Source organism: Micropterus dolomieu, linkage group LG06 (assembly GCF_021292245.1).
Source record: "Micropterus dolomieu isolate WLL.071019.BEF.003 ecotype Adirondacks linkage group LG06, ASM2129224v1, whole genome shotgun sequence".
NCBI classification, from domain to species: Eukaryota; Metazoa; Chordata; class Actinopteri; order Centrarchiformes; family Centrarchidae; genus Micropterus; species Micropterus dolomieu.
The window spans coordinates 12,692,952-12,706,174 of record NC_060155.1 but is presented as its reverse complement, the minus strand read 5'-3'; the positions used below and the strand labels follow the sequence as shown (position 1 = coordinate 12,706,174).

The following is a 13,223-nucleotide window of genomic DNA, read 5'->3' as shown; positions in this document are numbered from 1 at the left end:
CGTAACTTTTGTTTAATTTTCTTTGTGTTTGATTTTTTGAAATGTATTTTTGAAATGTAATGTCATTAATAATTTTCTTTCCTGAAAAAAAAAAACGAAGCATGGGAGAATAAAACGAGGAAGAAAACAAGGAAATAATAAAAGAACAATGACTAGATTACATGTCCATGGTGGAATATTTTATTTTATATCAATCCTATTTTTGATTTAAAAAACCAAAATACCATCATATCAATAATTATGTATGCACATCTTTTAGAGCAATCCTCCAACACGTCATCACTATGCACACTAACATTATTCTACCATGATAATTATGATGTACAAAAACAGAAGCATCTCAGCCTCTTTTCTATCAATTGCCAATGTAAAAAAAACACAAACAAATGTGACCATAAAATATAAATCATAAAATTGCATACCTGCTATATACTTTATGAACTCTAGTCTATAGCTCCCTCTTGTGGTGCAAAATCAAACAGTAAACTGAAAGATTGATCTGGAATAGGACACAGAAAACACATTGTTGTTAGAGAACAAACAGCTGCTTCTCCCTCCTGGAAAGCTTACAAAATGCATTTAAAAATATTAAGTGCCCTGGTGTATAGTGCTGCAGTTGATGTCACTATTGTAATTATAATCTTGACCATTATTATATATTGTGAACAGCCACTGCTTACACATAGCAGCACTCAATCTTCATCAGGACTCACACTAACATAAGACTACACAAAGTGCTTTCAGTGGACATAGCCTCTGTACTCTAGTAGCAGATAATTCTTGATGAAGGTGGGGAGATCGAGTTTAGGGACCACCTTGTGTACGCGGCCCCCCAGGAAGCTCCTGAGTCGGCAGCGTGCCAAGTGCTGCAGGGAGCGAGGAGTCAGTGCCAAAGAGAAGACTGATTCATAGAACTCTTTGTGCTCCTGGTTGGATGAAAACACAGATGGACATGAGACCATGTGGTGAAGAACTGAAATTATTTGTCTCACTTTACAGTAAATTGTGCATCATGAAGAAGACGTTTTATTATTTTGCACACTTTGATTTATTTATTTTAATCATCTTAATGTTTTTGTAAATGAATTCTGTATTTAAAGGCTTAATGTATCTCAGAGTTTCTCCCACCACTGAATATATGTGGTGGGTCACTTAAAGTTCAAGAGCTAATAAATTATCAAAACTAATTTAATCAGCATTGATTATAGTGGATCTTTCATGGCCTTGTTGCTGTCCAGACACTGTGCCCAAAACATGCAATTTTTGGGCATGAAAATAATATGAAGAAATGAGAGACAGATGATAGTGAAATTGTGGTACAATATTTTCTGGTTAAACCAGACAAATCATTAAGTAATTCTTTAAGAAGCTTGCCTTAAACACCTCCGGTGACACGGACTCAACCCAGGTGTCTGTGACTTTGAGGTGACTGTAGGCGTTCAGAAGAACCTCGATGGTGCGTGGCGATTCAGAGCAGTGCCTCATAACCTGAAAGGAATGCCACAACACAGAACAAAGCAACAGGATTCATATAATCATCATTTAAGTTCATGAGCGAGCTAGTGACTCCATAGAACTGAAGAAATAAAGTAATTAAACACTTGTGAAATGAACAGATTGGTCTTCCCTCCAGGGGTTTAACTGGAAATTATGCAATTAGTGCTAATTAATCTCCTATTAACACTTGCCTAATTAGGAACCAGACATTTTTTCTAGTGCACGTGGGTTCACTGATAGTTGTAGTCTGTTTCCCGCAGAGAGTGCAACACTTCATGTTGTGTCATGAAATGGGGATGATTTGACTGTGAAGTTGGAATATTGCAAGGAACAGTTTAGGGTTTCAAGATTCTTTCTCAAGGTGTTACATGTGCAGAAGTTGCTAATTATGCAGAAGGAGCCACCTTGATGCATAATTGGTTCATACTGCTAATACAATATACTATTACAAACCAATCTGAAATGTTTTAGCTCATATAACATGAATGAATTTATCCTTTAGTATTTTTAGATAACATGTTAGTTTTTGATTTCCTACCATGGGCAGAGCTCCGGGCCACACCCGAATAGAACCATGGTTGAGAAGAGCACGTACAATCCTCTCAGGGTGATGGGAAACCTTGTAGCACACCACCTTCAGGATGTCGTGCAGGGGAGCTTCACCCCCGTAGTCCATGTCGTTAACGCAGGCACCATTGGCGAGCAGCAGATCCACTATGTCTGGATTTACATTCTTACAGGCCATGTGCAAAGGACTGCGTTGGTCTTGGTCGACAGTGTGGACGACGGCCCCTTTCCCCAACAGCATCTGGCACACCTTGAAGTACCGTTCAAGATCCTGCACCACCTGGGTTTGTGAACAAGCAGCATTCAGGGGTGTGAGACCCTCATCATTTTGTTTGTCCACAGCAGCTCCGTAGCGCAGGTACAGCTCAGTGTGGTCTGGGAGGCCGTTCTTGGCTGCGACATGTAATGGAGTGTCGTTTTCATCTACTGTGCGACCATTGATTGCTGCACCATACTGAAGGAGATACTTGGCACATCTGCAGACAGAATTACAGAACCTTGTTTTGTAATGTAACACAAGTTGTATTCTCATATATAGATTAGATCAGTTTTATTTATAACCACTTTAAGTGGCAGAAACTCCTTGTTTCATCCATTAATCCAGCACTTTTAGCTACATGTATTTTACATTCTCTGCTTGCCTGCTAGCTAGTTTGCACTCTCAACAGGAGTCAGTGGTGTTAAAGTGAGACTATGTAACTCCTAAAAGAAGAAATTATACAAACTTCCTCTTACAAAAGTTGAATTAATTAGCAATGAATACACCCTCTCTCAGTTTAAAACATTCAGCTGTTTAGCAGCTAGTCTCACTTGGTCTGGTATGACCGATGTTAGAAAACTTTAGGTAAAAACTGTGGTTTAACTAATTACGGAGCCTTTTTTCTGACTTGTTAACTCACTCAAGGGATTCGGGGCTTGTACAAATGTGCAAAGGCATAACACCATCTTCAGAGACAGCATTGGCATTGGCGCCATGGATCAGCAGCAGTTTGGTACACTCTGGCTGGCAGTTTTCACAGGATTCATGCAGGGCAGTGGTGCCCCCAGGTGCCAGGTCTACATTGGCCCCACGCTGCAGCAGGAGTCTCATGCAGTCTGTGAAGCCTCGGCCAGCTGTGATGTGAAGTGGTGTGGTCAGCTCCTGCTCATAATTCAGAGACCATAGTCCTGCGAGCAGGGAGTACAATTTGCATAAAGTTAACTTTGAGCTGCACCCTTTAGGATCACAGCAGTTTGCATAACTATTCTCTGTACTCAATAACGCTCAAAAAAAGACCCCAGTACCCTGAAGAAAAGTAAGACCATAATTTTTGCAGTGTAACTGTAGCCAGTTTGATATAAAATCAAAGCTCTGGCAACCTACGCAGGCCTCTGTAGTTAAATCTGAAGTCATTCCATTCCTCTACGTTGCTGGTATCATAAATGGCATCAATAAGGTGGTTGTACTCATCGTTGTCCACAATGCTGAGTATCGTTAGCTCATCACCCACAAGCAGAGAGTTCCAGAACTGCAGGACACAACCTGTGGCCTTGGCTGTGGCAATCACATCGTTGCGGTACGTCTTCGGTTTGCGCCACTTAATCTTAGAAACTGAATAAGCCATACTGCAGCTAACTAGGTTGTTTTTCAAAGTATTAGCTGGTTTGTCTTGAAGGGAATAAGCACTTACGCAGGTTGTTTATACAGACAGGGCTATTTCAGGGTGATGTTATGTGATATTTTGGTAGACCTCGTGAACCTTGCCAGTGACTGGTGTGGTACATGTCATCTGCCCACTGATTCAGCTGATCCACTGAGGTCAACGGACAATGCGCTGTTGGATTAAAAAAATTTAAGAGAAATGCATTGTTCTGACAAACAGAATGCATTTGGTAACACACACAGTATTGCACAGGCCCATTATTAGTGTCATGTATTCATACAATTTTATAACTTGTAGTCTGGAACATTAGTTTCTAGGGACTCAACACGCCAAAACTGAGTATAAATTTTAAGTCTCCTTACAAAATAAAATAGCATACGGCTTATTTTGTTTTGGATGAAAAGCCGCAATTGATTCCAGTCTGATTATGCGGTGGACATATGACTGTTGCTATAAATATTGCCTCGTGTTCCGTTTCTAAAAATATTGCATCACTGTTTCTTTAAATACTGCCTCAGGGAGAGATGCACCAGTTGCATATTGCTCATAGTTGCACATTAAAATAATTTTAAAGCAGTGATTTACTTTCTCTCTTTTCCAAAACAGGTTGTGTCAGTTTTGTTAAAATAAAAAGTACTGGATGCTAATCTCCAGGAAACAAAATAAAGCTACTTAGCAAATCATATGAATTCCTAAATTAATTCCCAATGAAGCCATGTTGTCCCCTACCTTCCCCTGTGGCCACCCAGCGCATGTCCCCACCCTGTGGCTCAATGATGAGGTTTGCCGTGGATCCTCTAGGAAAGAGGCGCTGCAAAGCTTCCTGGTCTCCTGTATACAGAGCGTTCTGAATGACCACATCTTGGCAGACAGCTGGTGGCAGGGCAGTGTTGGACCTCAGCGGTGCCCTGGCCTCCTTCTTCAGCATGTAATTGTTGAGGTGACTGGAGGCCAGTTTCTTCTTGTACTTGTGTCTCTCTAGCATGTCCTCATCAAGTTCAAGAGAGCGCAAGGCCATGGGTGTGAAGACAAAGCTGCCTCGCGACATGCTGAATGGCTTGCCTCTCACAGAGAAAAGTAGTAGTTGTGTAAGATGATTATGATTAAGAGAGGGAAACAGGCTTGTTCTCTTTGTTTGTGTTGTGTTTCCCTCTCTCTGACTAATGTCCACTATTTGCCTGCCGGCTGTTCACAAGGTTGGTTCATAGAGTTGTTTTGATATTCGGTATGAGACCCTCCCTGCAGTGTGACAAGTAATGCTATTTTTATGTCTCACATGCAGCCACTTGAGCCTCTCCTATTTCCCTACAGCAGAGTTACAGCCATGAAGTGTGCCTGTCAGGCTGCAAGTAACAAATGAGCTGAATAAACGAATGTTTTGTAACTACATTATATGCTGTTTTGGGGGTGATATAACATGTTTTATCTTTTTAGCCAAACCTGTAATCAGCAGCAAATGGGAGGATTGCTTCATAAACATAGACATGTACAGATTTTAAATTCAGCACAAAAAAGAAAAATACTGTTTATTCCAGATATATTTAGTGTGATTCAACCTCTCCTACTCTAAATGTGCTGAGCAAGAATAATCCATATAAAATGGGCAAACCATTGGAGTATAAAACTTTCAGCAGAACTTTCAAAAGTTAAAAAGTAAAAACTGAAAAGTAAACATTTCGGCAACTGTCAAGTTAAAATTTTGTCTTGACATTTTTTGAGGAGGAGCAAATAAGAATGCCCTATTTGTAAGCGCCTGTGACTGTGTTTGCAAAATGTATTTTTCTGCTCAATATTTTTTTTTCAAGAGCGTTAATGGATTTTATGTATTCACATGGCTCCCTACATTAGAACATTAGGCTGAATGACTGGCAACCGCTGTGTCACTCTGCCCCACGTGTAGTGTTCTGATGGCAGAGGGACGGTGCATAATTAAGCCTCTTAAGCCTACTCGCTAGGCATCTGACAAACATCTCTTTTGACTGATAGGCCATCATTTTCCAGTGCTGGTAGAATTTCTACCCAGTAGCAAAACTCATCCCATCCCTTTCTAGACATGAAGAACAGGTTTTCATGGCTGGCAAGGATAACGCAGAAATACATAAATTACATTTTTGGGCCTGCATAACTTGACACAATATAACCATCTATTAAAATGTGCTTTATTGGCTACACAATGAATTAAAACACATATTTAAATGTCTGTTTATCCACCAGTCCATCAAGATGGCTATAAACTCTGTGTAAAAACAACTCTGCACCACAGGTGGAGAAATACATGATATGTGTGGAGAGGTTTTACCTTCTTTCCCATTTGAAATCACAGAAGCATCCCTGCATCTCATCTATACCTTAACGACTGTTCTGGTATGGAAATCAAGGTCATTTATTTTATGTTACAGTTTGGTAATAGATGCCACATTAAACTGAAGGCGAGTAAGAGTTTCAACTTTGAAAACACACATTACCAGAGAGAGACTAGGAATATTGTTTTTGCGGCTGGAGTACATCCTTTTAAATGATATACATAATGAGTTTATAATATGCATCTGGGCTACCTCCTCTCTACTTTGATGTCTTCCAAATGGCCCGGGTGTCATCAGCAAAACATGTAGGCACTTTCCCGCCTCATTGACTCCCAAATGTATTTTAAATATCATTCCTGGTAACGCAATTATTTAAAACGCTGAACTAAACACTTACTAATGGGGAAAAAGACAGCGACTTCGATAAATTCATTTCTCAAATGGTGGGCATTCATGTTTCCTTTTTTTTCCCCCCTTTCTTTTTTTTTTTCTCTGTGAAGCGGAGGCAACTCTGATGACAACAAGAAACATCAGCAGTAGTAACATCAGCAGTAGTAACATCCCCTGCCCTCAGAGCCTCCCGTGGACATATTAAATCTTTGGTTTCCTCACATTGCCAACCAGTAGCTTCCTTTCCAGGGATTTCTGCAGTGTGGTCAACCGCCTTCCTCTCCCATGGCGGTAAGAGGCTGGACATCAGCAACAGCCCTGATGAGAGTGAGGCACTTCATTTATGCAATCATAGGCAATTAGTTCCCTCTGATTATGTGCCTCTTAATGCTGTTTTGAGTACTGTGGCACACAGTAATACAGAAAGAGATTAAACTATAGCCCTCCCTCCACACTGAGCAGCCATTTAATATACTGAGAACATAATGAAATGTACACAGTAATTACACTAATATTAAATGCTAATGGGTTTGCAATTGGATCTGTTGTTAGTTTAAGACAGAGTCAGTGCACCCAAAGAAAGTCTAAGTTTAGAGAGAGTATCACCATGACATCACAGCACTCAATTATCCATCAGGTGTTTCTTATTGTAATGATTTATGTGTTACTTATTGTTACTCCTATTAGAGGAAGCGAGATCATGTCTGGCACATGGGCAATTCTGTGCTGGTACGAGAGCAATTAATATGCAATTTATACATTTCCGTTCACATCTAGAGAGTTAAAGAGAAACAGGGTCTGAAGTTTATATTCTGGTGGTAGAATAACTGGGAGGTCACCATGGAAACATAAGAGATAACGAGCATGCTTAATTGGCTGGTGACATTATCTAAAGGGAAGCTAGTTGCTGCATTTATGCGTTTGTACTGGGTCTGATTTACATCTTGGCTTATTCTAATTTTCTTAATACGATATTGACTCCTACACTCCAAGCAGACACTGACACATTATGGTAGACACACACAGTCTGCTTTAAGTCTTTGAAAAGCCCTTTTTTGAAAGCCAATCAACACAACACATACTTCTGTATATGGCTCATCAGAGTCCACAACAGGGCTTAGACAAGGTGCCCTGTTTGCAAATCTCCCCCAGGTCTCATCACGCTGCTTGAGATGTTGGTGGAGACCCTAAATGAATTTATAGAGCCTTGAATAGAACAGTAGCTCCAAACTATTCTCTGGAAGCATGATTACTTTTTCTGTACTCTTTCAGCTCTGAGCCCACTACCTATAATGTATTGTATCGGTCTTTGCAGATTCCAATTGTCTCTCAATGCACTGATCACCACGCAAATAGCCCTCTGTTTCATCATGACAATTGAGAGGTTCATATTTCAACCTAATAGTCCTGTATAACTTTAACCATCTATCACAACCTCATTTCATTGCGGTTGCAGTTAATACGCGCTTCCCTGCCAAGTGGAACATTTTCTAATGATGCACTCTCACACGAAAACAAGGCAAGCCAGCCCGTGCTCTGCATCACTCACTAATGCACCCATCCATAATGTGTTCATAGCAGTCTGCCTAAAGGAGACAGCGATGACTACCACAAGGCATGGGCATGAGAGGGGATATGGGGAAGGGTTCAAGATAAAAAAAAACCTAAATGGCCATGATAATCATGAGCAAGTCACTGTCATCAAAGCCTGTATCACCCTCATAATAACATCTGTAGATTTCATATCATTACCAAGAATACCGGGAAACATCTAAAATGGGTATCTCAACAATAACAGTTTTAGTCGGAGTCACTATAAAAGTGCATTATCACAATGAGCCCAGCTTTGTCGGATGTTGACAAGGGTCGCCTAATAGGTGTATGTAAAGCCTGATGTAAACACCATTCTAATTAGAAAGACCTTTATCAGTTCCTCCATTTTATGCAGATTGGACTGATGCAAACGCTAGTGTCATTATCCCGTAATCAAGTACTATTCAGTTGACAGTGTCTTCTTTTAAAAAGCTGATTAGAATACATAACAAGGATACAATGTTGCATTATTCCCTTTGTCAGTTTATAAATATGCCCATTTTTTAAAGCTAACTGCATAACGGATCTGGGCAACGGTTTGGATGAATGCTTCAGATGTGAAAAGATCAATTTTAATACAAACCATTGCCATATTTTGAAATATAATAACAAGTATATTAAACAGTTTGTACCTCTCATTGTCTTTACATGTGAGATGTGTTAATTGCAATTGAGTCAATGGAGCTATACACTTGTTTATCTCAAATATAAAAAACAAACATTGAAAAACACTTATCCCTGTTTTTTTTGTGATCAAGATTTTCACTTACCCCTGTTTTGAAGACATCTCTAGATCCCTCAAAGACTTGTTGATCCAGCTGGAACAAAGATATTCTGTGGACCTTACTTTTGACCAGTTTCTCTTGTTGGGGGAGAAATTAAAGTTAAACTGTTAATGTATCTGCACTGAACAAAATTATAAACCCAACACATTTGGCTTTGCTCCCATTCATAATGAGCTGAACTCAAAGCTCTAAGACTTTCTCTATGTGCACAAAAGGCCTATTTCTCTCAAATATAGTTCACAAATCTGTCAAAATCTGTGTTAGTGAGCACTTCTCCTTTGCCGAGATAATCCATCCACCTCACAGTTATGGCATATCAAGATGCTGATCAGACAGCATGGGTATTGCACAGGCGTGCCTTAGGCTGGCCACAATAAAAGGCCACTCGAAAATGTGCAGTTCCATCACACAGCACAATGCCACAGATGTCGCAAGTTTTGAGTGAGCGTGCAATTGGCATGCTGACTGCAGAAATGTCCACCAGAGTTGTAGCCCGTGAATTTAATGTTCATTAACATAAGCAGTCTCCAAAGGCGTTTCAGAGAATTTGGCAGTATATCCAACCGGCCTCACAACCGCAGACCACGTGTAATCACACCAGCCCAAGACCTCCACACCCAGCATCGTCACCTCCAAGATCGTCGGAGACCAGCTACCCGGACTGCTGCTGCAACAATCGTTTTGCATAACCAAAGAATTTCTGCACAAACTGTCAGGAACCGTCTCAGGAAAGCCCATCTGCATGCTCGCTGTCCTCATCAGGGTCTCGACCTGACTGCAACTTCGCACAGCCATTGAAGAGGAGTGGACCAACATTCCACAGGCCACAATCAACAACCTGATCAACTCTATGTGAAGGAGATGTGTTGCACTTTGTGAGGCAAATGGTGGTCACACCAGATACTGACTGGTTACCCCCCAATACAGTGAAACTGTACTCGCATTGAGGATATCTTTTAAACACTGTTTAAGGATCTTCTGGTCTCATTCTTGTGAACCTGATATCGCATATCGTGATGTCTCGCGAGCTAAGTGTTTCTTCAGACCCCTAATCTGAGCCCCTGTCCCCACCACTTTTCAACACAAAGTGACGCCCTTGAGTTCAGCTCATGAGGGATGGGTGCAAAAACAAAAGTGTTGTGTTTATAATTTTGTACAGTGTATATTAACGTTTTTTCTATATTCTTCTATATAATAACTTAAAATATACTACTCCGTTTATATTTTTCTTGGGTCCTAACTTAAGTAAGAAATCAAGCTAAAAATATGTAACTTCCGGGTGCCATCTTAGTTTGGGCAGTTTGCTTTTTACAGGCAGAATATTTGTTTAGTTGCAGCAGTGTAGAGACTTTGGGAAATTTATAAATGGCTTCAAAACATCGGTAACTACACGTTTTTTCTTTAAAAGTTTGGCTTGTTAACGTCAACACACAAACGGTAACGTTAGCCTTGCCAATCATCATCATTGCTAATGTTACATGACGTAACGTTACGTAAGCGTTAGCTGTAAGTTAAGTTAATAACGTTATGATTCAGTATGGTCAACAGGCTACCTAGGAAAGGTCAAACATTCTTTCTGATCACATGAATCATTGCAGAGGAGCAACATTAAAGTAAGTTAACTTACGTTTAGCGAATTTCACACCTGATGGGACAGGTGTGCTCTCCCCCTGTTAAGTTGTGTCTCCTTAAGAAACGCAGATGCCTTTGTTTATGGATTGATGTGATGATGTGGGTAAAATGAACATCAAACTCTTTTTTTCTGGAGTAAGAAATAAGTTTGACTGATGTCACTCACCTGTGAATGCCACAACTTTTAAAGTGTGCTTTTAACACGTGCAAAATTTTCATCTCTGGTAACATTAACTAAATTGTGATCAGCAGCGACTTGTCTTCTGTTAAGGCTGACAGGTGGCGTAAGTTAATGTTAAATCTAAAAGAAAAATTAAAACTGTCAGAATTTGGATTGAAGCTCTAATATTAAAAACGCATGGATATGAGGAAATAAACGCAGGTGTTAGATGCAGCGACCTCTTGCATGTGGGTTATTTAATGTTGTACAGTTGATTTCACCAAATAAGTGTATTTGTTTGCTAATAGGAAAGGTATAACTGTTAGCTGTAACGTTACTAAAGAAAAAAAAAAAAGAAAAAAAAAAAAAGGGGGAGCTACTCTTCATTTAAATTGAAACTACTGCTTTCAGCTGCAAATGTCATAGTTGCTCAGGTTCATAAGTGGAAATGCCTGTAATGTGTATAATCACCCCATCTAGTGGTTAATACTGACACTGAAAAAAGAGGGGAACTTTTTTTTTTTTTTTTTAATGCATTTATTGAAGTAAACCAGTTTACAAAGCAACGGGTTTGATTCCCTTGGGAGTGTGCTGAAGTCTTCATTTGGAGCTGGTGTACTTTGTGACAGCCTTGGTGCCCTCGGACACCGCGTGTTTGGCAAGCTCCCCGGGCAGCAGTAGTCTCACTGCGGTTTGCACCTCTCTGCTGGTGATGGTGGAGCGTTTGTTGTACTGGGCCAGCCGGGACGCCTCTGTGGCGATCCTCTCAAACAGGTCATTCACGAAGGAGTTCATGATGCTCATGGCTCTGCTTGAAACTCCCGTGTCCGGATGAACCTTTAAAAAAGGCAGAGGGGAAAATGTTGTTCATTTAGGAGGGGGAAACCGAAACAGTTAAAGCTCGGTGCGCCTTTTTCACCCACCTGTTTCAAAACTTTATAGATGTACATCGCGTAAGTCTCTCTTCTTTTGGCCTTTCTCTTCACCTTTTTCTCACCTGGATTCTTCCCCTTCTTTTTAGATATATCATTAGTCATTTTTTTAAACTGTGTGAACTTTAACTATAATAAGTACGTCAAATGCTGTATCGAGTAGTTTAGGAATAAATGTCCTAGTTTTCTGTCCTATTCGCAGCTGTTTATGTAACGTGCGTTAATTAGGGATTGATTTAGCTCACCTGCTCTGCTTTTGCGGGATAGAGTTGCTCTTCACAATAAGATACAATTAATGACTACAAGAGGGAATAAAACTGTGGCTAAGCTGCAGCTTCCCAAACGTGCTAGTGTTTATTAAGATAGGTAGTGTTTTTGTATTTCAGTCTTGCACGGTAGTAGTGTGACACACGGAGGATACACGAAGGAACAAGAGGCTAAACTATTGCACATAATAATGGTGTCCACTGGGTGGCACACTTGCACCATTTGTGTTAGGCTGCATGAAGTCTTACAAACAGATTTGTGTACCACGCTACTGTAATCCATTGCAATCTTACACTTAGCTTATAGTTTACACAATATTTTAGACGTAGGGGTGTATTTCGATACCATAACATTTACAGGAAAACACGTTTGAGCTCCATTTGCAAGTAAGCTCACTCTTGATCTACATGTAGGCCTGATAGATTAATGTACACTGAGGCTATGCTTATTAAATGTATGGGCCAGCAGGGCTGGATTAAAGCAGGCACCCCAGCCCCCAAAAGCTCCAGGTTAATTTTGTCTGATTTAGTGTGTGGCAGTCGGACAAAATGCAGATGTTTGGGAATTTGAACGGGTAATGTCCTGTATTGAAGCTTTCTACTATAGTGGCAACTATGTTAAGACCCTATCATTTTAATTCAGACTATATTTACATACATAAACTATTTGGTGTCCAAACAAACTCCTAATTGGCACTGATTACAAATAAATGCCCAGTAGTATTTCACGAATGGTTGGTTTCCTTGGCAACTTATAATTTAGGCATATTCTCACCATATACTCTCATCACTTTCAAATACCAGAAAAAAATCAGTCGATATATATATATATATATATATATATATATATATATATATATATATGTGCATCAATAAGTGCAGCGGCAGGTTTTGCTGTAAGGCCCCCTAGCTGGTTTGTCTGCCCTCTTGACATTGTACACTGAATGTATTTCAGTTTTAGCTGGTGTTACTGTGATGTCTGATTGTGCTAATGGGGTTGTTTGTTTAGTTATGGTGTCATCTCTAAGCTTGTGTTTGATCCTGGACACATTTCTGTGTAGAACATCTTAACAAATACATGATCTGCATGCTGATAATTGGGATAAAAACTTTCTGTATTTTCTTTATTAGATATTCTTCATGTTTTATTTGGGATGAAAAGTTTAAATTGGCTCTGTGTGCATGATTGTTTTTGTCATTTCTTATAATAGGATATTTGAGGACAAAATACATCCAGATTTGATTATAAAACATCTCAACATCTGCTGACTTTGACCATACATACTTTTTTATCTTAAAGTTAGGGCTCTTTTATTTTAAAATATTAGATAATATCTATCTGTATATCTAGACATATATTTCCTGGTACTGAAATACAACTTAAAGTGTAAGCAAATACAATTCAATGATTTATCGTGTGTGTGTGTGTGTGTGTGTGTGTGTGTGTGTGTGTGT

The 13,223-nt window shown here is 39.7% G+C and overlaps 2 protein-coding genes and 1 long non-coding RNA gene across 3 annotated transcripts; all 3 read right to left on the bottom strand.

The window, feature by feature from the left end:
- Window positions 1-240: 240 nt before the first annotated feature.
- asb10 (ankyrin repeat and SOCS box containing 10) lies at window positions 241-4,755 on the bottom strand. The gene is made up of 6 exons (XM_046051984.1): window positions 4,437-4,755; window positions 3,428-3,712; window positions 2,964-3,231; window positions 2,036-2,540; window positions 1,375-1,488; window positions 241-926 (listed from the first exon to the last, which is right to left on the bottom strand). Exons 1-6 carry the CDS (start codon window positions 4,753-4,755, stop codon window positions 741-743), a joined length of 1,677 nt encoding a protein of 558 aa, XP_045907940.1. The 3' UTR covers window positions 241-740.
- Window positions 4,756-5,969: 1,214 nt separating this feature from the next.
- LOC123972960 lies at window positions 5,970-10,524 on the bottom strand. The gene is made up of 3 exons (XR_006825513.1): window positions 10,406-10,524; window positions 8,764-8,855; window positions 5,970-6,718 (listed from the first exon to the last, which is right to left on the bottom strand). It is a non-coding gene; the product is annotated as an uncharacterized LOC123972960 (long non-coding RNA).
- Window positions 10,525-11,086: 562 nt separating this feature from the next.
- Window positions 11,087-11,685, bottom strand: zgc:92591 (uncharacterized protein LOC436997 homolog). The gene is made up of 2 exons (XM_046052741.1): window positions 11,494-11,685; window positions 11,087-11,407 (listed from the first exon to the last, which is right to left on the bottom strand). Exons 1-2 carry the CDS (start codon window positions 11,605-11,607, stop codon window positions 11,171-11,173), a joined length of 351 nt encoding a protein of 116 aa, XP_045908697.1. The 5' UTR covers window positions 11,608-11,685; the 3' UTR covers window positions 11,087-11,170.
- Window positions 11,686-13,223: the final 1,538 nt, after the last annotated feature.